We start from the raw sequence: 24875 nt of genomic DNA on the forward strand, positions 1-24875 counted from the left end.
TTATATTTGTGTATTGAAAACATATTTGATTGACATTTAGACTCCTGTTTGAATTTCTATATTTAAAAAAAAAAATTAAAAAGCTTTTTTATTTTGGCTAGTTCAATTAATTTTTGGGCTACCAAAATGTAAAAAGCACCTGAGATGCGACTGAAATGAAGTAGGCTATGTACAGTATAAATTTCTACACCTGCTGTTAATGTTTACAAAGGTCACATAAGAATATTGCCCATAGGTTATTTTAAAAGTTCAAATGTATCAGAATAAACAAATTTTATGTTTGATTTGTGTTATGTATGATAATTGAGCCTCTAACATAATACCTAATATGGTAAATGTGATATCCTAATTATTAATAAATAAATTAAATAATTAAATTAATCGCAAAATTTTTCGCAAATTTCTAGGACTTGCCACCACAAAATTTATAATTTTCATCGCAAAAATCACAAAAAAAAAATCGTGAAATCCTGGAGGGACTGAACATAACGTAAGTAAATGATAGCAATTTTCATTTTTGGGTGAACTATCCATTTAAACATTCCCACTTTGAAACTAATCAGATAATAACTAGGATGTTTGTAACACAAATTCACTATTTAATTTGACTTTCTTTTTATTTGATCAAAATCATGATATTACATTTTCAGTCATGGCCCTAAATCCATCTGCCTTCAGAGCATAACGCAATACTTTATTCTAATAGATTATCCTTTATATATGTTATCTATTTCTGCATTTAAGACTAAAAAAAAAACAAAAACAAGCAATATTTTAAAAGTAACATTACTACTGTCTTGCTAACTTTGAAAAATACATGTATTTTATAAAGTTTCACAAATGTGCCAACTTTCTCACAACTCAAATTTATGAAAACTTTTAAACTCTTATTTCAGCTGTTATAAGTTCTGGTTAGTATATAAAAATGTCAGCAAATGTGCCATTTTTTTCCTGCTATAGCCATGTGTCAAATTCATCACACAAATGAAGATTTTTAGCTAATTTGCCTCATATTAAGTAGGCCCCGTTGGCATCTACAGGGCCCTATAATTTTTGATTTTATTATTTAGGTTTTAATGGTAAAAAAAAAATATATATATATATTTATATATATATATATAATTATATTTATTTATTTATTATATAGAAGCATGTCTAATTAATGTGTCTGTTCAATTGTGTAAGTATTTATCTGTTTTCCAAATTCCATTTTTCCACATTTTAATTTTGATTTATTAAATGTTTAGCAAAAATACAATTTTGAAGGCCCTAAAAATGAAAAGACTTATTTTTTCCCTCAAATTCAACTTTATTTTTTTTTTACCAAATTCTGTGTTTTCCGTTAATTTTCTGGATTCCATTTTAATGGTTTTATTACATTTTAATAATCAAAAGCATTTCTAATTAATAGATTTTATTGAAAGACCTGTATATTTCTGTTTGTATACGAGATGAGTTTTCTCAAATAAAATGGTCACAAAGTGACTCTCAGAGCAGTTCTAGACGCAAAACATGCAAGATTCATAGTTAAATAGTCTTTTTGTGGCTTAACATTCACAGACACTAGTCCACCTTGCATTTTGATTTAAGTGTACTGACCTATTTTTAATTTATTCACCCAAATTTGAGCAAATTCTATGACATTATACATTAAATCCCATTTTTATGACTTTCTAAAGCAGGGGTGAACAATCCTGTTCCTGGAGATCTACCTACCTGCACACTTTAGTTCCAGCCCTGCTCCAACACAGCTGTCTGTAATTATCAAGTGCTACCTGAGAGATTAATTAGCTGGTTCAGGTGTGTTTGATTAGGCTTGGAGCTGATGGTAGATCTCCAGGAATAGGATTGGGCACCCCTGTTCTAAAGCATTCACTCTTTTACCTGTAGTCATGAGGTGATTTGCTTACCCATAAGCACCATTACTGATGAGCTTTATAGTCTCAAAATCACTCTCCAGAGGTTTTCTTCGTAGTGGCGTGGGTAAAGATTTATTCTGCTGCAAGCGACGAGAATAGATGTATCGTTAGTGACGTCTTACGAAACCCAGCGAGGCTATTTAATGCTTCAGCTCTTTTTGTGATGCATTTACCTCTGCGGATTCCTCAGAATCGACCGTCAGTGTGGGGCCAGAGTCATACTGCTCCTCGAGCTGCACAACTTCTGTCAAGAGAAATGAAGGACACAACAACATCAGCCTAAGACAAACTGACAGGCTTTCACAACAAAACCACCACTAGATAAATAACAGATAATCGCACCATCGAGGGGATCTCGGTTGAGTCCAAGTTGGTTGATTATATAGCGGGGAATATCGGTTTTGATGCCCTGGCCGACTTTAGCGTGACCTTCTGCAGCCTCTAGTAGATGGTAAAACTCCTCAGGGTCAAACTCCTACACAGAAAGGAAAAGGGATATATATATATATATATATAAAAAAAAAACAGGAACAGATTTTTAGGAATGTTAGGCTGTTGGGAATATTCACTGTGAAGCTGCAGAGACTCACCAGACACTCCAGTAGTCGTGCAGGACGTGAGATGATGATGAGGATCTTCTTCACCACCTGGGTGATTATTGAAACCTCCTCACTTTCAGAGCGCTCCAGAGCCTTAATGAGACAAACACAATCTGTTAAAGAGACACTGTGTGATTTGCCTTGATCTTCTGAAACAGTGAGTACGTTTACATGGACAACAATATTCCGATTTTAACGCGATTAAGTCAATACTCTGATTAAGAAGCAACCATGTAAACTGATATTTTTGATTAATTTAATCCGACTAAAGTCATAATCTGAGTAAACACAAATCGAATTAAGACAGGTGGAGTATTCCTATTTTAGTCGCATTATGGAAGACATGTACACACCTTAATCAGACTATTCCCCTTGTGTAGGACTTTTCGCCCCATTTTGTGACAGGATACACACTAATGCTGCGTTCCAGGCAGGTTTTTGAGCTCGTAAATCACGTGTTCAAACCACGACTCAGGACTTTGTAGCGTTCCAGGCAAGTCACGCCAAGCATTTATTATTTTTATAGTATTAATAATTTGATTGCAACGTTATATTGTCCTAAACTCTATTTTTCCACCGTGTGCCACTAAAAACCGCACCCCTAGAGGCTCACGGGCTATGTCACGTCAGAACTCGGAACTGGGAGTACGTCGTCGATCTAGTACGAGTTCACGGTGGGAATTCACGGGTTTGAGTGCCGTTCCAGTGCACTTTCACGGGTAGAAGTTTGGAAAAACACGGGTAACGGCTGGAACGCGGCATAACGCTCTCAGTTGGTCTCGCTTTGGTTTCATTTTTATTTATTTATTTTTTGCTACAACATGGGCTTAATCAATGCTCATTGCTGATAAATAGCCTAGTTTGTTATCATAATTTTTAGTTTTATGGAAACGTTTTTAACATTCAACCCCCTTTTTCATTAGTATTATTTGTAAGTATTTATTTTAATTTTGTGAACGGGATTTCCGCTATTGGAATGTCTTAGGATGCTTTTTACTTTTACTTTCGAATTCATGATCTTGGTTTTGCTTGCATATATAAGGCTACACCTATCAATTTTAAGATTAAAACAAATTCTTAAAAGATGGATTTGTTATTTTTAATTAAACAGCATAACAAAAATAAATTAAAACTAGCTTATATAGCATTTATTAACAAAAACTAATAAGACGAGGCATGGACTCCATCACATGCTGTTATATGCCGACTAAACAATTTATTACAGGGCGCGCAAACACTGAGCAATCAAAATAATTAATAAAGAAAATAAATGAAAGAAAGCCTCCAAAGCGTAATGTGAGATACACGGCAAAGATAACAGGGTTTTCAAAATGAAAACAAACAAAAAAAGTAAAACTAAACTGGCTTTCGGTGACTGTGCTTGCGTGTTTTTTTTTTTTTTTCTCCTAAAAACTGACTGGCTCTGAAACGCTCGCTGTATGGATCAGACGCTTTGGAGCAGCACAGCATGCACTCGCACAAATGCGACCACGGCAAATTTTAACTCACACATTCTAAAAAATGTTGCATATGTCCAGAGCCACTTCAAGCTTTTGTAAAATTAAAACCCAAACATCCAAAAGTCTATAACGAAGATGAACTGATAGCGTCGCGTGTGGACGTAATGATGTGTGTCATTAATCGATCTATGCACTATAACATGTAAAACGGGAACATGAAAGGAATATTCTAAAAGCAACTCATGTAAACAGCTTAATCATATTATTGTCTTATTCAGAATAAGGTCATTAATTAGATTACTGGTGTCCATGTAAACGTAGTCAGTGTTGAGCCATGCATGTATATGTATATGTATAAAGTTGCACCAGAATTGTAGCAGCTGAAAACATCTGGCCTGAAAAAGCCCCCAAAAACCCTACTAAGATGTTTTTGTTTAAATCACTAACCAAAAAAAATTAGCACTGTTTACACCTGGTAATTTAATGTGTTTTAGTGATCGGATACAGTTGAAAAACTATGTAAACTTTTGAAAGGGGTCATTTTTATAAATTCAACTATTATTTTCTCTTGTGGACTATATGTAAACATCTTTTATGTGAAAATATCTTACTCAGGTCAGTACGTAATAAAAAATAACAAGCATTTTGTATGATCTCTCTTATTTTGCTAAAATAATTAACATTCAACAAATTCTGCAAGGTGTATGTAAACTTTTGACCTCAACTGTAGCTATTTGATTTGTTAAAATGGTTCTATTTACACTTGGCCACGTAAATGTGTCTCTGCAAAAAGGATATAAATCCGATCTTCAATTCCTGCGCTCCATGAAAAAAAAAAAAAAAAAAAAAAAAAAAAAAAAAGATATGTGCTGCACTTTATTCATCATATGCAAATTTCAATATCAAAGACCACAAAAGGAGAGAGCGACATCAGCACTAGAAAGATAAGTTAGTCTCAGCACTTTAAATGAAGATGATTGTGTGTTGAGCGTCTGCGACTTACTCTCAGTTTCATTTGCGGCAGTTTGCTTGCCGAAGATATACTCAGCTACTCATCTGTTGCAGTGCGTGTTGCATTAGCGCTGCCAAATCTGGCAATGACACATCATACAGCCTACAAAACGCTCTCACGCATTTATTTTTAATTTATTTTAACATTTTGGGAGGAGAAAATTTACATATGTGGTTTCAACAACCAGATCTCAAAAGTTTTTTGAAAGGCAACAACACCTGTTCTTTTCAACAGATATCCGATTAAAAAAAATAAACAGGTGACCAGGTGTAAACAGGCCCTCTGAGATATTATAAAAAAAAACTGCATTTATTTAAAATAGAAATCTTTTGTAACAACATAAACTACCATTTATTCTTTCTTTCTTTAGAGAAAAGGAATTAATACTTTTATTCAGCAAGGATGTGTTAAATTGATAAAAAAAAAAAGCAATAGCAAAGAATTATATTGTTAGAAAAGGTTTTTATTTGAAATAAATCTGTTCTTTTTCACTTTTTCACAAGGATCCTGAAAAAAAAAGTATCACAGGTTCCCAAAAAAATTAAACAGCACAACTGTTTCCTACACTGATGATAAAAGTAATAAATCAGCACATTAGAATGATTTCTGAAGGATTATGTGACACTGAAGACTGGAGTAATGGCTGATGAAAATTCAGCTTTGCATTACAGGAATGCAAATTATATTTAAAAAAATATTAAAATAAAAACCATTATTTTTAAACTATAATGATATTTTACAATATTACAGTTTTAATATTTAACAATATTACATAAATAAAGTAAGTAAATAAACAAAGTGAATAAAGTAAGTAAGTAAATAAATAAATAAATAAATAAATAAAGTAAATAAAGTAAGTAAGTAAGTAAGTAAATGCAAAAAACACAGGATTTGGTAAAAATAAAAAGTAGTGTCACAGGTTCCAAAAAAAAAGAAGAAGCTGTTTTCTAGATTGATAATAAAAGTAATAAATCAGTATAATGATGTCTGAAGGATCAAGTGACACTGAAGACTGGAGTAATGGCTAATGAAAATTTAGCTTTGCATCACAGGAAAAAAATTATATTCAAAAAAATATTAAAATAGAAAATTATTTTAAACTGTAAAAAACATTTTTTTTAAATAATATTTCATAATATTACATTTTTTTTCTGTATTTTTGATCAAGTAAACGCAGCCTTGATGAGCATAAGAGAATTCGTTAAAAACAGAGAAAAATCTTATGGATCACAAACTTTTGAACGGCAGTGTAATTTTCAATTTAGGCAGAACTGTCCCTTAAAGACAAACTAGTTGATTATGAAAATATGTTTTTGGGGAAAAAAAAACAAAGTCTCAGTAAAAACTATTTTAAAACAGCTTTCTATGTGAATATATCTTAAAATGCATTTTTTCTCGTGCAATCAAACTTATATTTTCAGCATCGTTACTCCAGTCACATGATCTTTCAGAAATCATTCTAATATGCTAATTTGCTGCTCAAGAAACATTTCTGGTTATTATCAATGTTGAAAACATTGTAAATCATAATGCATTTTTAGAACTCTTTGACAAATAGGACAACATTTATTTGAAATAAAATCCTTTTGTAACATTACAAGTCTTTGCTGTCACTTTTAATCAATTTATTGAAACTTTGCTGAATAAAAGTACAAATTTCTTTTAACTTTCCTTTATATTTAAGTAAAAGGGTCAGTGCGAGGGTGGAAAATGGTCATATAAAACTAAAATCTGACTGTTTTAGACAAAATATTGGCTAACATAAGCAGACTTAAGAAGGAAAAAGAAAGTGAATTAATTTATTAAGGCAGCATACGGTGCTGATCATCAAGTAGACAGTGGAACACTGTATCTGTTCTGAACACTGGACAGTATTTGGCAAAGTGACTGGAATGTTATTTCTTGCTTGTGCAGGGGAATCTGCTGGCTTGTGGGATGCGGGAGTGGGAGGTAATGAGCTACTTGTGCTACAGGATCAAATCCTTTCCAGGCGCTCGTGTGAATTTTAATCAACTCTGCATACTCATTGAATCTGGATTTGAGATGCATTAGATAGCAAAATAACGTATTCAGATATTATATCCCAAACACAAGCGTCTGCGGCAGAGCGCATAAAAACATTTTTAATCTATCTTGAGCTGCTGTCTCCTCGCGTAAAGTTGTTTAGGAGAAAAGCTGAGTAAACAAAGGATCATGCTCGGTCAGGCGACTCCTACGAAGAACTAAAATTATTGCATTTTATGCATTTGATGAAGCCGAACAAAGTGAGGGAGACATGCTATCAAATCAGCATTAAAGAGCCTTGTAGCACGGTAAGATGTGTGACTCATGTTTCGCAGACAGCCAAATGCCACTGCGAGAGGGGTTTGAGGGAAACATGGATGATTCTAACTCGACACGAACCGTCACATCAAAACAATGAACCGTTTCCTTTTTTAGCACTGCAGCCAGCGAGTCTCTTTCCATCATAAGCAGATGGCAGCTCAGACTCGACTGTGACTTGTGCCCCTGCAGCACAGAGCTTTATAATGATGCCCAGCTTCAGGCTGTCCTTACTGTTTACACAAGCAAAAATTACAATCTATTTATGATCAAGGACCAAGCGTAACCTGGGGTTCCATTTACCAAATTCAATTATTCATGAAACTGATAAACAAACTGAGAAACTTTCAATATAACAATAAATGAGAATTTGTATTTATTTATCAATATATACACACATTTCATTTCTGTCGTTAAATAAAGGATTTTTCAGTTTATATTTTTTGTTTAGATTTATTTACCAGTTTTTTGAGGGATGCACTGAAATTTTTCACCATTGCATAACTATTTGTAAAAAAACAATATTTTTTTTTTTTTTTTACAGTTTTGTCTTGCTTTTCAAAGAAAAAAAATCAATTACAAAACAACAGCAAAATAAAAATATTAATTTAACACTGAACATTTTTAACATTCTAGTATTTATTATAGCCTACCAACAAAGCACAATTTAACTTCAAATTAGTAAGTTAGTAAAATAATATTCTTTGGCCATTTTAGGATCCCCTTCTTGAATCAGGCATTTATTTTACAGAAAAACAGTAAAATTACAAAGCTAACATTTATGAATGTCGACTTATTTTGGCGGAAACCAACAAGCTGCAATATGGAGTAGTGTCTATAAATATTAGGCCACAAAAATGCTACTTAAATGTGAATCCTCCACATTCTGCGCATCTGTGTGAATGATATGTGGTTTCATTTACTACACACATACTTAAGAGCATGACACTTGCAGTGTTTTTAGTAGGGGTGGGCATAGATTAATTTTTTTAATCTAGATTAATCTAGATTAAAATGGATAATTTGAATTCTGCTGAAGGCATTCAGAATATGTGTGCTACCCAAATAATGACTAAAAGTAAGTCTTCGAGAACGGGCCAGGTGGCGCATTAGATCAGGCGCTCATCTCCTGTTTCCAAAATGCATCACAAACTGCTTGACAATTGCATTTACAACATAAGTACCTATACAAACTTGTGTAACCAAGTACTTCTGCGCAAAAGGCTGCACGATGTGCGCGTTGCCGTTAAATACACAGAGACGCGCACGGGAAAGAATAGCCTATCTGCGTACATAGTCTTCCATTAAACTGCGTTGCTTTTAGAAGCGTCAATTCAGTTGTTGCATATAGTTTAATGTCTTTATTTCGGGATTATCAAAGTAAATTATAACTCAAACTTGAGATTTTACTGGGGCACAGCAGATTTTCACTGGGGCGCGTGCCCCAGTAAAAAGGGTCTAAGAACGCACCTGCCCTGAAGCGGCTTCATAACTGCATCCATGTTTGCAGACTTTGCACGTCTCATTTGATGTGGTAATTTCACAGAAGTTGGAGACTCGTTCTCGCCCCCTACAGTGCAATTCGACTAGGTATACGTCATCCGCGCTAAAATATCAAGGTGAAAGTCATCATATCTTGCGTAGTTTAGACCAGCTTCCAACCCAACTTTCAGAATAGATTAACGGCGATATTTTTTTTATCGCCCGATAAGAGTCTCACGTTAAAGCAGCACGTTAACGCCGATAACGGCCCACCACTAGTTTTCAGACACTGCCACCTCAATATATAAATACATGAACAAATAATCTCGAGAAGTGCTGTGAGAGTCACCTTTTCTTTTGAAAAAAAAAAAAAAAAAAAAAAAAAAAACTATGCACATATCATTTACAAAACTTTGTCTTTACAGCAACCCATCAAAATAGTTTGGTTTGGTTTAACTTGAAGAAACTGTGACAGAAATATATTACTTAATGCGGGGCTAATGATAGTCCTTAAATTATTATTAAAACATTACTTTTAAATTAATATTTCCCAGAATTTTTTTTTTTTACAACACAATTTTTTTTTCTCTAAAAAATATAATTTTTTTTTATAAAATAAATTAATCAGAGATAATTTAATGAAACCCATAAAATGGAATCCAGAAAATTTAAAAATAGAATTTGGTAAAAAAAAAAAACAACAACAATTGAAATGAAGAAAGAAAAATAAAACATTTCATAAGGTTTAAAAATTCATGATTTCAATTGATTAGACATGTTTTTTGAATACTAATTTTTTTAATTTCACAGAAAAACAAAGTCTAGAAGAATCTTAAATGGAAAAAACAGAATCCAAATAAATAAATAATCACATAGGGCCCTAGCTTATTGAAAACGCCAATTCATTCTTTGGCGCAAAGTGGTGCTTCCAGAACGGCAGAAATATAGCAGTTTCCTACCACTACACAAAGCAGCAGCTGCCTTTGAAACATGCATCTCATATTTATTTAATGAAATCACAGTCTGTCGTTACATTAAAGGGATAGTTCACCCAAAAATGAAAATTTGATGTCTATCTGCTTACCCCCAGGGCATCCAAGATGTAGGTGACTTTGTTTCTTCAGTAGAATACAAACAAAGATTTTTAACTCAAACCGTCTGTTAGTCATATAATGGCACCAAACCTTTGAAAGTAAAAAAAACATGCACAGACAAATCCAAATTAAACTCTGCGGCTCGTGACTATACATTGATGTCCAACTCAGCTCAGCATCCGGCGAGTTACATGTGTACGTGCTCTGGCGTAGTATACGCAAACGCCGGAAGGGAAAATCTGTGAAAAGTCAACAGTCCCGGATGAGTTCGCAAGCAAACGTAATCTTTTAGCTTTAAATGGGTTTGAACAATCAGGATAAGCGCAAGTAATTACCATTTTGAATAGCCGCTATACCCACAATCTCTGTGCACTGTGTAAACAATGAGTGTCACATACACGCGACAGATTGCTTCCGGCGTTTGCGTATACTATGCCAGAGCGCGTACACATGTAACAAGCCAAATGCTGAGCTGGACATTGCGGTGTATCAAAGGTAAACAATTATATAAATACTGTTCAGTTTCTTGCAAAAACCGATCGTTTTGTGTCTTAAGACATCAATATATCATCACAAGCCGCAGGGTGTAATTTGGATTTGTCTGTGCATGTTTTTTTTTTCTGCCATTATATGACTAACAGACTGCAACGGGTTGAGTTAAAAACCTTTGTTTGTGTTCTACTGAAGAAACAAAGTCACCTACATCTTGGATGCCCTGGGGGTAAGCAGATAAACATCAAATTTAAATTTTTGGGTGAACTACCCCTTTAAGGCATATCGCAATTCTTGTCTTTACGTACCCAAATTTAAGACCTCTTGAAATCACAATTATTTCATCATTCCCATTTCTACCATTTAGGACTTTTTATAACCTTAAATGATACAACTAAACTTAAGACGCTTTAAGGACCCGTGGAAACTTTGTCTTTATGAATCTGCAACATATCAGTCCTCCATCACTTTTAAGCATAACGCCAGTTAAAATAAATCAGCAAAGACTCTGATATCCCAAAAGTGAGCAGAGAGTGACAGAGGAACAGCGTAGAGGGGACCGATGTAACCACAAACCAACACAAACCCTCAGGATTTGACTATCAATCACACCAGGTTGATGATTGAACAGTTAGAGCAGCTAAACTGCGGCATGACTGCAGCATCGGGGGCCCCGCGCTTGGCACCGCTGACTAAGGGAAGTGGGAAACACTTTAATAGCCTTATCTATGAGCACGACATCCAGCGCACAGCAGCGATCTGACAGCGCGCTGAGTCTTGCCTGGGGTTGTCTGAACACTACATACAGGGTGGGCGTAAGGGTTGCTATGGAAACTAACACCCTGTAGTTGCAAAGATGAGCATGGAGCTTGAACGGGAAGATCTATATTTCTAATCAAAACCTCTGCTGCAGGGAACGCACACATTTATACACCAAACGACACGCGCAATTACACATGCACGCAAACGCTCACATGTATGCAAATGTACGCGCGCAGATAACTCAGCTCACAGATGCTCTTTCTTTTTTTGCTGGGTGTAAAAAATCTGGAAGTATTTATAGTGTAAAAACACCCTGGGGAGTGAGGCGGATTTCACACTCATTAAGGGAAATGGTCACAGTTTCTGTTGAGGATACGTGATGTTTCTGGCCCCTTAAAGACAGCAGCAGCACACTAACAACAGCAGTGACAGAAGCCAGCCGTGCCCTGATGTCGCCCTCAGTCTGATATTCCTGCCAAACCACAACCACCATCTCAGACCACCTGTTGGCTTTGGCATAATCAGAAAAGGACAGCGTTACCAAGCTGACACTGGCTAAAGCAGCTGAACGTAGCTTGAAAATTGAGTTCATGCAGTTATGAAAAGGACTCAACCAAAGTCAATCTAGATTCGAACTTGTGGCACACAAACATTAAAAATGTTTTTGTGAGGTTGTATATAAAACATAGTTTAGAGAGTGAAACTGGAGTTAGTTTTACATAATGTAAAATCCTTGATTTCATTTTGTCGTCTAACTTGGCAAAATACCGGAAGTGGCACATTTCATGGAGGAGAATTATCGAATGAAACGCATTATTAGACTGTTTTCCAAGGCTGCATTATATATTAAACCCATTTTAAAAACATAATTAAGAATAATAGTTAATTCATAAACGCTACGATTCAGTTAAATAAATATATGCGATGCCGGTTTAATATATGTGACCCTGGACCACAAAACCAGTCTTAAGTCGCTGGGGTATATTTGTAGCAAATTTGTAGCATATTTCTTTTATGTCAAAAATCATTAGGAAATTAAGTAAAGATCATGTTACATTAAGATTTTTTGTAAAATCCCTACTGTAAACCTATCAAAATGTAATTTTTGATTAGTAATATGCATTGCTAAGAACTTAATTTGGACAACTTTAAAGGTGATTTTCTCAGTATTTTGATTTTTTGCACCCTTAGATTTCAGATTTTCAAATAGATGTATCTCGGCCAAATATTGTCCTATCCTAACAAACCATACATCAATAGAAAGCTTATTTATTGAGCTTTCATATGATGTATATATCTCAGTTTTGTAAAATTTAACCTTATGACTGGTTTTGTGGTCCAGGGTCACATATGTGCTTCAATTATGTACATGCGTGTATGTTATGTAAGTTTAAACTCTCACTCTTAAGTTTACACGTTGTGATGTCCACATATTAAATTATTGTGACTATAGCATTTTTGTGGTAGGGACATGGCTAAATTTTAAAGATTAAGTGGACAGTTGAAATAAATGTTTAGTCAATATTAAACAAGGACTAGATTGCCAGTAATGTATAAAAACAATCATCAGGGCGTTGGTGTCCTCTGTGGGCCTTTGTTGTAACGCGTAATGTACATTAGCTCTATTGTTTATAATACATTATGCATATATTGCTTTTGTTTTTTTTTTAATTTGAACTAATTATATAATAGCACTGATGCAATAATATGTATTTTAAGTAATTTTAAAGGCTATTCATAGGGCCCTATGAAATCATTTTAATTTTTCTATACTCTTTTAATGGTAAATTTTTTTCCATTACTTTTCTGGATTCCATTTTAATGTTTCCATTGAAATTTAATGATCAAAAACATCTGCAATTAATTGATTTTATTCAAATAAAATGTTCTTAAGTAAAATTATAGATTTTTTCTGTGGAAAATTAGTCGTTTAGATTAACTGATTAATCGATTAATTAGTCGATAGATTAATCAATATAGTTGTTAGTGGCAGCCCTAATTCAATGTGTTACTTGCTATTTCTTGTTAATTAATTGTGAAGTTTTCTAGCAATTTCTGGGTTAAAGTAGTAGTTCACTTCCAGAACAAAAATGTACAGATAATGTACTCACCTCGTTGTCATCCAACATGTTCATGCGTTTCTTTCTTCAGTCGTAAAGAAATTAAGTTTTTTGATGAAAAAAGTTCAGGATTTCTCTCCATATAGTGGACTATATGGAGTTTAAGCATCCAAAATGCAGCTTCAAAGAGCTCTAAACGATCCCAGCCGAGGATTAAGGTCTTATCTAGTGCAACGATCGGTCATTTAAAAAAAAAAAAAAAAAAAAAAAAGTATATACTTTTTAACCTCAAATGCTTGTCTTGTCTAGCTCTGCGATGCACATGCGTAATCTGTGTATTCTGGTTCATGACAGTTAGGGTATGTCATAAAACTCCCATCTCATTTTCTCCGTCAACTTTAAAACCATCCTACATCGCTGTTTTACATTTTTCGTAAAGGGCATTTGACCTTCTTTGCGCGTTCACTTTGTAAACACTGGGTCGGTACTTCCGCAGCGATGTAGGATGATTTTAAAGTTGGAGGAGAAAATGAGATGGAAGTTTTTCGACATACCCTAACTGTCTTGAACCGGATTACACAGAAAAAGTATGCACATGGCAGAGCTAGACAATCGTTAGACGATCGTTTTGCTAGGTAAGATCGTTTAGAGCCCTTTGAAGCTGCATTTTTGACATTCAAACTCGTGGGCACCATTGAAGTAAGACTGAAGAAAGACAAACATGAACATCTTGGTTGAAGCAAAACTCCACAAGGCTGTGGCTCTCTAGGACTGATGTTCGCCACCCCTGGACTCTTGTAGCAATGTCCTTACTACCTTTCTGGGTCTTGAATGTGTCAGTGGCGTTGCGGTGTATTCAGGGTCTGAAAGCTCTCAGATTTCATCAAAAATATCTTAATTTGTGTTTGATGATAAACAAAGGTGTTACGGGTTTGGAACGACATGAGGGCAAGTAATTAATGACAGAATTTTTATTTTTGGGTGAGCTAATTAGTCAATTTACTTTTTGTTTTTACACACATTTCATTAGAATTAATGTACCTTCACATAGCTCAAATCAAGAGAATGTGAACTCTGATTAAATCTGTGAGCATGGTTTGTTCACAGATTTAGTCACAGCGAAAAGTGCAAATGACTGCATGAAAGAAAACAGACTTACTATATTACACTTATTTCAGCTGAATATCTCTGCATCGCTAGCATCACTAGACTCCAACTTAAATGTTTTCAAATGATCAGCGAGAAGCAGAAATTTTAAATCAAGATTAAAATGCAAGTCATTATGCAGCTATATGACTGACTATCTTAAACTTTTAGCAGTAATCAAATTTACATGCGGATCAATAACATGACCCTTTTTTGCTATGATCTATTAATAAAAATATGATAACTGCATAGCATGCGTAGTCTGTGTACTCTGGTTCATGACAGTTAGGGTATGTCGAAAAACTCCCATCTCATATTTTCCTCCAAAATTGTCCTACATCACTGTTTTAGCTTTTTTTGAAAAGGGCCATTGACCTTTTTTGCACGTTCACTTTGTAAACACTGGGTCGGTACTTCTGCAGCGATGTAGGAAATGACAGATTGTTTCGCTAAAGACCCTTCTTCCTCGGCTGGGATCGTTTAGAGCCCTTTGAAGCTGCATTTAAACTGCATTTCAGAAGTTCAAACTCGTGGGCACCATAGAAGTCCACTATATGAAAAAAAAAAAAAGACCTGAAATGTTTTCCTAAAAATAACTAATTTCTTTACGACCGAAGAAAGGAAGACATGAACATCTTGGATTACAAGGGGGTGAGTAAATTATCTGTACATTTTTGTTCTGGAGGTGAACTAATCCTTTAACGGTCATGTAAAACACCACCTTTTTTACCTAGTCAAAAACAGCTCTGTTCACAGCGACCCGTTTCGGCGCATGACTCTTAAAATGATAATGAGCTACTGCTCACTCCGCCCCTCTCTTCTGTTTTTTGTGTATTCGGCGACGTGTTACCATCAAAAACACAATCAATCCACTGTTAACTAATCTATCCACAGTAACTCTAATGTGGGGAGAAAATGAAGACTTATGTTCACTTTTACTTCAACATTGTTGTCACTACAGTTGCTTGAGCGCAGAGAAAAATGGCGGACAGTGTACAACTGGCAGAGGGGGAAATATGCAAATATGGGACAGCCAATCAGCGGCTGTGGGTGGAGCCTTAGCATTATGACATCAACGAGACTGTTGGTTTTTTGGGAATTAAAAAAAAAAAAAAAAAAAAAGGAGTAAATGGATTTTTATCATTGTAGGGTGCTTGTGTACACACTGCTAAAACACATTTATATGCAAACTATGTACAAGTGAATTTTGCATCTGAAGTCTCATTTAAAAGATTTAAATATTGTTTTTACAATAGTTTAGGCCCTCTCTGAGGGTGAACGTAGCTGTCGTGTTGCTATAATATTTTTTGTTTTTAGTCTTTCTGCACACGGGTCACCTGTATGCAGGTGCCACATGTCAAAGCATGTGCACAAGCCACGTCTCCAACATCAACAATTAGTCTCAAACCCAAACAATCATCTGGATTCACTGATCTTTTTAGAAATTCCCGCCTCACCTCATGCAGCATTTTTTCCAGTTTATCCTGCAGCTCTATGAAGTACAGAGACGTGATCAGGCCCTTCTGGGATTTATCCAGACAGTCCCTGGCCAACTCCACCAACTGGTGCTGGATGAATCCCAGGACTCCGTCTCCCAGCGGTAGGGTGCTGTCTGGGGAAATCTGCCTGATGACTTCCAGCAAACGCTCCTCCATCTGAGCGGTGGCCTGCAAAGCAGAGAGGACATTAGGCTTCTTAGATTTGTAGAGGAAAACCTGTCAATAATCTCTTGGCACTACATACCTTTGGAAAACGCTCCTTATAGACATGGTTCATCATGATGATTTCATTATCAAAGGAACCGCCAGTTCGTCCAGGGCTAAAACGAAGAAAAGAACAGATGAAAACTAGTCATGCACTGGGCTGAAACTGAAACGAAAATCCAGGATGATAAATGTTGTTTAATAATCAAAAATGGCTGATTTGGTAGAAAATATTCCATTGCATCACTAATATAAACTGTCGTTATGTAGACAGACGTTTAAATACTTTACTGGAAAACATACCAACTATACCAAATGAGCAGTGTTTTGTTTGTGCGAGCGCCCTGTTTGAAGCGTGAAGCATTGTGGGTGGACATCTAAACCTCTGAATCCTGCAGAAATGTGGGCTAAAGGTGAGGCGTTGCACTGCAGTCTGTAGCCTTGCTCAGAATAGGCGTCATAAACACAAAAAAACCCTCATCAGACTTTTAGTTTCTACTTCATACTCATCCTCTTGCATATCAACTGGACAGATGCAAATTTACAACCCCAGTGTTCAATTACACCACAGTGAAGTCTGTCTCTTCTCTGACTCAGCCTCGAGGGAGGTTCTTTTGCAAAACAAAAACGCTTCTATTGTTTCGTTTTGATGGGGAAAGCCTGGATACACCTATTAGTCAGGCATCCACTCATCTGACAACAAAGCCTGGCAACATACAGAACTATAAGAGATAGTTCACCCTAAAAAAAAAAAAAAAATCTGTCATGATTTACTCATGCTCATGTCGTTTCAAACCCATATGAGCTTCGTTGCGGTTGTACTTTTTGATACAGTTACAATTAACAGGTTTTTTCCTCCACACTTCAAAAAGGGTGCAAAGGTACTGAAAAACAGGACATTTCACCCAAAAAATAAAACAATTCGGTCATCAACTCATCTTTAAAATGGTATATATTGGTATGAAATTATTTTCCAAACTGTTTTTGTATACCACTGACTTCCATACCATTTTCCATACTATGGAAGTACATGGGGACTAGCAACCGTAATACAGGTTTGGAACAACTTGGTGAGTAAATTACAGAATTTTCATTTTTGGTTGAACTATCCCTTTAAAAATATGCATTTTTAAGTTTTCAGGAGTCACACAATAGCTTTGCTTTAGCAACATATAATTAATCATTTATAATCTTCCCTTGCAACCAAAGCAAGTTAAAAAGTTTAACTAAATCAGTGTGACCTGTAATCAGGGGGGGGGGGGGATAAATAATAATAATAATAATAGTAATAATAATAATAATAATAATAATAATAATAATAATAATAAAGAAAAAAAAAAGAAAAAGAAAATTTCTCTCATGACCATGACAGGATGAATAGTCTGGATTTTAAAATTTCTAAATATCTTGTTAATTTGGGTCTGTTTTTCATCAAAAATGTCTTGTTTATTGGAAATGCATGGAAAAGCACAAAGAAAACATTTTGTTCTGTGTGTTACACGCAAGAAAGACAACATAAGAGTGAAAAATTACTATTTTGACTATGCACATTACAGTCACTGCATTTTAATTCTTTTTTTGCTATTTCGGTAATATTATCAATAGTAGATGATACAAACGGATTAAAAAAAAAATAGTGCAAGACAGTAGGATTGCGCCCAAATACTGAATTCGTATTCGGAAACAAATACGAACAGAAAACGAATAACATGTTCTATAGAGCTACTAAAGGCGCATGGTTAGCCGCTTCTTAGCGGTAGTCTGTTACATTACAGTACATAAAATTCACTTAATTTCACCCCACTTTGCATCTACAATGCAAGAAGCAGCACTTAGGAATGGTTTTAAAGCGCAGCACAGAATCCCTACTCCACCATGTAACCGTCAAATACAAAAGTTGCCATGTCGTCGTACTGTAAACAAAAGCTTGCAATGCATGCCTTGCCTCCGTGGTCTTCTGATTGGTCCACCGTTTTGAAAATGACATTAATGAGCAGCACTGCATGTAAAAATTTAAATTCTTTTAACTTGACATGCCATCTTAAATGTGCAACTCATGTGCGAGATGGTGCAAAAGATATAGAGATGCATCGATTGGAATTTTCTTGGCCGGTTTCCTTTTTTTCTTTTCACCAATCATGCAAAAAAAGTTAGCTAAATCCAGTCCCCGGTTGTTCGGTCGGTGCGTCTCTAAAAAGATGTGAGCGCAACGGTTATACACATCCGTATAGCGCCGACTACACACGTGGTAGTATGTTTTTAATGGGAAAGTGATACAAGGATTTAAAAAACAAAAAAACTGACATGGGAAAATTACTTCAGTTAGAGGTACTGAATTTCGGGTTTTGATTACTTTTCGAATAATTGTCCAGCCCTACGTGCACATTCAAAAGCGATTTACATGTTCTGGCTCCCTGATGCCCGCAATTTACATACAGTATAATTACCCAATGATATAATTGTGAAAGAAAGCATTGAAATATAAGTACTGTATAACACATCCCTAGAAGCCAGACTTGAACTCTAATTTTTTATCATGAACAGCACAGCTCAAGATGTCTTATATAGTCAATGCAGACATAATAAAACTCTAAGTAAGGTCAAGAAACACTCCTCAAGAGCGCTAATGATTAAACCCTAATAGCCATATTAATAAAATGCAAACAATGACATCCTGTTGCAATTAATGTGTGCAAGTGTGTTTTTGTTTACCTAAGGCTACGTGACCGGGGTCGTATAAACGGGGAGGGCCGCCCATCTTCATCAGTCATGCTCTCCGAACTTCGGAAGTGTTTGAACAGGAAATGAAGCTCGTCCTGTGTGGGCTGGTATGGAAGCTGGTGCAGTCGTTCTTGAGATGAGGAAGATGACTGCAAAGCAGCCAACAAACACATTACTCCATTAAATATCAAGCAAAAATGAGCATAAAACAGTCATGTATTTACTGAAAAACATTCATGAACCTATAAATAATTGTCTGGGTATGCATGAAATATGAGCTGATACATACAGGAACACTTTATCCTGCTTTGCTTATTTACAATTAAAGGGATGTGATGGAAAGTTCTGATAAACGTGATTAAATTATCATCATTATTTATGCATCCTCATGTTGTTTCAAACTAAAGACATTCAAACAAAAGTTCATTTTATTTTTATGGAACACACAAGACTTAACTGTACATAAATGAGAGCCACATACTGAGACGGTTGAGCTGGGAGGGTTGGTCCCGTAACCTGAGGATGGAAGTGAAGCCAGAGACCACCGCCTCCCTTCCGCTCTGCAGAGAGAAAACAATATTAAACAAATGAAAAATTTAATTTATAATTTATATTTACATGCATACAGTCAAGCCCGAAATTATTCATAGCCCTGGCAAATTCTGACTTAAAGTTACTTTTATTCAACCAGCAAGTTTTTTTTGACCGGAAATGACACAGGCTTCTCCCAAAAGATAATAAGACGATGTACAAGAGGCATCATTGTGGAAAAAATCTTCTCATCTTTTATTTACATTTGAACAAAAAGTGGCATGTCCAAAATGATTCATACCCTTTGCAAACTGTCAGTCTATGAGAAAATCCTTGTGCACCAGTGGACATTTCAGCACCACAACGACCCAAAACACACAGCAAAAGTGGTGAAGAAATGGTTAGTAGACAAAAACATTAATGGTTTGCAGTGGCCCAGCCAGAGTCCTGACTTAAATCCAATAGAGAATCTGTGGAGGGAGCTAAAGATCAGGGTGATGGCAAGGAGACCCTCCAACCTGAAAGAGTTGGAGCTCATGGCTAAAGATGAATGGGCAAAAATACCAGTGGAGACATGCAAAAAGCTGGTCAGCAATTATAGGAAGCGTTTGATTGCTGTAATAGCCAATAAAGGCTTTTCTATTGATTATTGAGAAGGGTATGAATAACTTTGGACTTTTCGTCTTATTATCTATCTATTAGCCTGTGTCATTTCTGGTCAAAAAAAAAAAAACACTTGCTGGTTGAATAAAACTAACTTTAAGTCAGAATTTTAAATGGGCTTGACTGTATACATTTTTTTCCGCATACATAACAGTCACAATATGCATGTGGACCTCCGTTAATACAAAGTTGCCTAATTAACAGCTTTTGGCTTACATTTTCAATTAAACATACAGCTAAATTTGCATATAAAAGTTGGGAAAAAAGCGATCTTGCACACAATTATTATTTATAATAATATTTATTACAAAGCCTATACTTATTCCAAAAAATTCAAGTGGATCTTTTTTTTTAATTGGTGATGCAAAGCATCATGGCAAAATAACAGGAAGTTTATAAAGAGTACAGAGAAATACACAAGGTGATTGCGGTTCAGCAACGTCATTGTGTGAAAAAGAGATTGGCTACCTGTCAGCTCGAGCCAGGTGGCTGAGAGGAAATAAAGAGGGATGAAGAGAGAGAAAATAGGCGACACACTTAGTGAGCTCTATACAGAAAGATTGAATAGAATAAATCAACTATAGTCAACTATACATAAAGTGAACCTGACACTTAGTTAATGTAGTAAATGCTGATAAATATCCAGAATGCTGTTATGTCATCCATTTAATGAACAAAAAAGAAAAAGAAAAATGACAAAAAGCGTTTATCTACCTGCGGGCGAAGGGGAAGTTGAGAGAGCAAATAGCAGTGGACACATTTCGTGGGCTGTCCAGAGGGCTGCTGGCAGCTGGAAGGAGAACAAGAGGAAATTTCAACAGAGCACTCAGTGTTACGTAAGCTTGAGGATTTAATAGACGTCAGATGACCTCAGATGTTTCACAAATCACACACTTAGGACATTTATCTCCTTTCGGAACAATAATGTTTGTCTGATTCACTGTCCGTTGAGTTTAAAGCTGACGTGTGTCATTTTTTCAATGTTTTGAAATATCTTCTCTCAGCTTAATAGGCAGCGACAAATACAAGTCAACCACTTGTAGGCTGACTTCCCAAAAGAAAGTTTAAACAGAGTGGTGCAATCAAAACCAACATTGAGCAGCCTGACATGGCAACACTGGCTCCAACAATGATGAACGTTTTTTGGACGAGGCTGTGTGTTTGTCTGTGCCAGGGAAACCACTTTGAAAACAGTCATTATTTGCGGCAAAATACACAGATGTAAAAGGGAGCAATGATTTAGATCAGGGGTGGCCAACCCTGTTCCTGGAGACATACCTTCCTGCAAAGTTCAGATCCAACCCTGATCAAACAACTGAACCAACTAAGTAGGATCTGAAGGAGCACTTGATAATTATAGACAGGAGTGTTTGATCAGGGTTGGAACTAAACTATGCAGGAAGGTAGATCTTCTGAACAGGGTTAGGCAGCCCTGATTTAGATGATTTACGAGCAAACGGTTAAGCAGATTCATGACAACATAAATTGTTTAGCAGCAGCCGATTCGCGAGCAAACAATTCAGCCGATTCCAGTGCACTATCCTGCAGACTTCAGCTCCAATCCTAATCAAACACACCTGAACCAACTAATCAAGGCTTCAGGATCACTTGAAAAAAAACATTTATATCACAGGCCAGGTGTGCTAAAAAATGTTGGAAATAAACTTTGCAGGACAATGGGTCCCCAGAGCAGGGTTGAATGATTTTGCAGATTCGTAAGCAAGTTATTCAGCAGACTCGTGAGTAAACGGTTCAGTCGATTTGTGAGGAAACAGTTCAGTCGATTCATGAGCAAATCGTTTAGCAGGTTTGTGAGCAAACGATTCAGCCGATAAATGAACAAAAGATTGAGGCAATTTGTGAGCAAACGGTTAAAGCACATTTGTCAGACAATGGTTCAAGTAGATTCGTGAGCAAACGGTTCAGTCGATTCATGAGCAACCGATTCGCGAGCAAACGATTTAGCCCATGGGTCTTTAACCCTGCTTCTGGAGACCCACTATCCTGCAGACTTCAGCTGCAACCCTAATTAAACACACCTGAACCAACTAATCAAGGCTTCAGGATCACTTGGGGGGAGGGAGAGGGGGGGGGGTTGAATCAAGGTTGAATGATTTAGCCAATTCGTGAGCCAATCATTCAGTAGATTCTTGAGCAAACAGTTCAGCAGATTTTTGAACAAACGGTTCAGTCGATTTGTTAGGGAATGGTTCAGAAGATTTGCTCACAAATCATTCAGCAGAATCTGCTGAACTGTTTGCTATAGAATCTGCTGAATGATTTGATTCGTTCAAAAGATTCGTGAGCAAATGGTTCAGCCCATTTGTGAGGAAACTGTTCAGCTGATTCACAAGCGAATCATTCAACAAAACTGTGAGCAAACAGCTCAGGCGAATAGTGAGCAAAAGATTTAAGAGCAAATCATTCAGATGTTTTGGGAGGAAACGGTGCAGCAGATTCGTGAGCAAATGGTTCAGCAGATGAGTGAGCAGCAGATTCATGGGCAAACCGTTCAGATGATTCGTGAGCAAATGCTTCCACCGATTTGTGAGCAGAGGATTCAGGAAATTTGTGAGGAAATCATTCAGCAGATTCGTGAGCAAATGGTTCAAATAATTTGTGAGAAAATGATTCCACTGATTTGTGAGCAAAAGATTCAGCAGATTTGTGAGCAAACATGTTTGTTCAGCTGATTTGTGAGCAAACGATTCAGTCAATTTGTGATCAAATGGTTCAGTCGATTTGTGAGCAAACCGTTTAGATAAGAGGTATTCAATTAGATTCATTTGAGGGTTGGATTATCGAACTGAAAATTTAAAAGGCCAAGGGGGTTACTAAATTAGAAATAAAATTGAAATGCATAAATTAGTTAATTCGGCATTAATTAGCAGTAAAAAGAACTAATATTACCAACACCCACATCTATAAAAGGTTAACATAAAAAAAAATAATAATAATTCATTTTCAAACGGTTCAGATGATTCGTGAGCAAACTGTTCAGTTGATTAAAGAGCAAGCCCGCAATTCAGGAAATTTGTGAGCAAATCATTCAGCAGATTCGTGACCGAATGGTTCTAATGATTCGTAAGGAAATGATTCCACTGATTTGTGAACAAACAGTTCAGATGATTCATGAGCAAATGGTTCAGCTAATTTGTGAGCAAATCATTCAGCAGAATGGTTATATTGATTTGTGAGGAAATGGTTCCACCGATTTTTGTGAGCAAACAAATCAGATGATTCGTGATCAAATGATTCCACTGATTCGTAAGCAAACGGTTCTCCTGAGTCGTGCACAAACAATTCAGCATATTTGAGCAAATGTGCCAATCGATGATGAAATGGTTGAGCAGAATCATGAGCAAACAGTACAGAAGATTCATAAACAAATCATTCAGCTGATTTGTTAATAAATTGTGACCCGATCTGGCGAAATGAGTCGGAGGTCGCAACAGTCTATTTTAAAATGCAGGCCGATAATGTGGAAAAACAATAATAAAAAAAATAAACTATTTTTCTTTTATTACAAAATTTCAAAGAACAGACATTCAAAAATAATCTCCAAAAGTTTCATAATCCAGATAATTGAGTAAAAGGTATTTAAATGATAAGTTTTACTAAATTCGCTGGAAATGAACATTGCTTTTCTCAACTCCTCTCATCACTTCTGAGCATTTCCCTATATTTCAGGTATCCCCTGAAATGTCACTATCTCTGTATAAAACCAATCAGAAAGCTTAGAAATGTCTAGTCTAGTTGTGAAGCAGCGTGTGTGGGAACAGTTAGCAGTGATCGAGATGACGAGTTAGCCAAAATATGTGTCTTTTGCTGTAAAGATTGTAAACTCAACGATGGAGAGCCGTGTTTTCTGTCATTTGATGACAGACACGCTTTCTCTCTGTGACTGCGTGTGCGTGTGATATTTTATTTAAATAAATACTTTAAAATAATTTGAGCCTGGTATAACAGCATGTATATATACACATATGTCTTTGGTCAAATTAAGCTGTAAAATAAATTGTTTACCCCTTTAAATGCAATGGATTTAGAAAGATATCAACAAAAACCAGGCAAAAAAGCTTTAAAAGCAATTTTCTCAGGTTTTAAATTGGAAAAAGAGAGCAGACGACCATAATTCAAATGGGTATATCTTTAAAACCATTCAAGCTATGACTTTGAATAGTATATCATTTTAAAGCTTATGGTCCTCTTTCCGTTGATACCAAAATCTAAATTGTGAAATTTTTGAAATTATTCTGATGATTCATTAACAAATCATTCAGCTGATCTGTGAACAAATCATTCAGTGTAATCATAATTCGTCATTTTGCTTCTAAATCAAATGGTCCAATCACTTTTGGGAAAGATTAGCAACGCAAAACAGTTTAAATATCCATCGTTTCATCACACAACCCTATAGGGGGTAACAAAAGACATATGATCTACTTTAACTGTTCTTTTTTGTAAATTTTGTAGTCGATAGACATGGTTACTGACAAACTGCTGCTGTAAAGAAAAGAGCTGTGTGAAGATTTTTCAAGAGACTTTTCTCTTGTTGTGTCCTGCAGAAAAAAACAACAAACAGGTCTGGATTTTTCACATTTTTCTGGGCGATCAAGTAAACCCTTAAGGCAGTGTCGTAATAGGCAAGAGGGTGAAAGAGTGGACAGGCTTATGTTACACCAGTTACATCAACCTCTCAACGGCCAGCTCAATGTCAGCTGTCCTAGAGCGGGAGTCATGTGGCGGCGAGTATTACCTGTGTGGGCAGACAGAGGCGAAAGAGGGCGGGTGGGCGACGGCGTTCCAACACCAAGGCTCTTTCTATTACTGCTGCGACAGCTGCAACACACAAACAAGAGGAGAGGGATTATTAAAAACCTTTCAACATAATCCAGCCCAGCCTTTA

The 24875-nt window shown here is 36.0% G+C and overlaps 1 protein-coding gene across 1 annotated transcript in view; it reads right to left on the reverse strand.

Annotated features, from left to right (window-relative positions):
* The window catches only part of mast3b (microtubule associated serine/threonine kinase 3b), a 50503-nt gene that overhangs the window by 25059 nt on the left and 569 nt on the right, over positions 1–24875 (reverse strand). The window contains exons 2-12 of the mRNA XM_073825341.1: positions 24726–24808; positions 20681–20756; positions 20435–20455; positions 19254–19332; positions 18764–18921; positions 16092–16167; positions 15806–16015; positions 2510–2611; positions 2262–2394; positions 2093–2163; positions 1911–1999 (exon numbers count right to left, since the gene is read on the reverse strand). Coding sequence (XP_073681442.1) covers positions 1911–1999; positions 2093–2163; positions 2262–2394; positions 2510–2611; positions 15806–16015; positions 16092–16167; positions 18764–18921; positions 19254–19332; positions 20435–20455; positions 20681–20756; positions 24726–24808 — 1098 coding nt within the window. The remainder of the gene's footprint in view (positions 1–1910; positions 2000–2092; positions 2164–2261; positions 2395–2509; positions 2612–15805; positions 16016–16091; positions 16168–18763; positions 18922–19253; positions 19333–20434; positions 20456–20680; positions 20757–24725; positions 24809–24875) is intronic.

The sequence above is a fragment of the Garra rufa genome, chromosome 20 (genome assembly GCF_049309525.1).
Source record: "Garra rufa chromosome 20, GarRuf1.0, whole genome shotgun sequence".
NCBI lineage: Eukaryota > Metazoa > Chordata > Actinopteri > Cypriniformes > Cyprinidae > Garra > Garra rufa.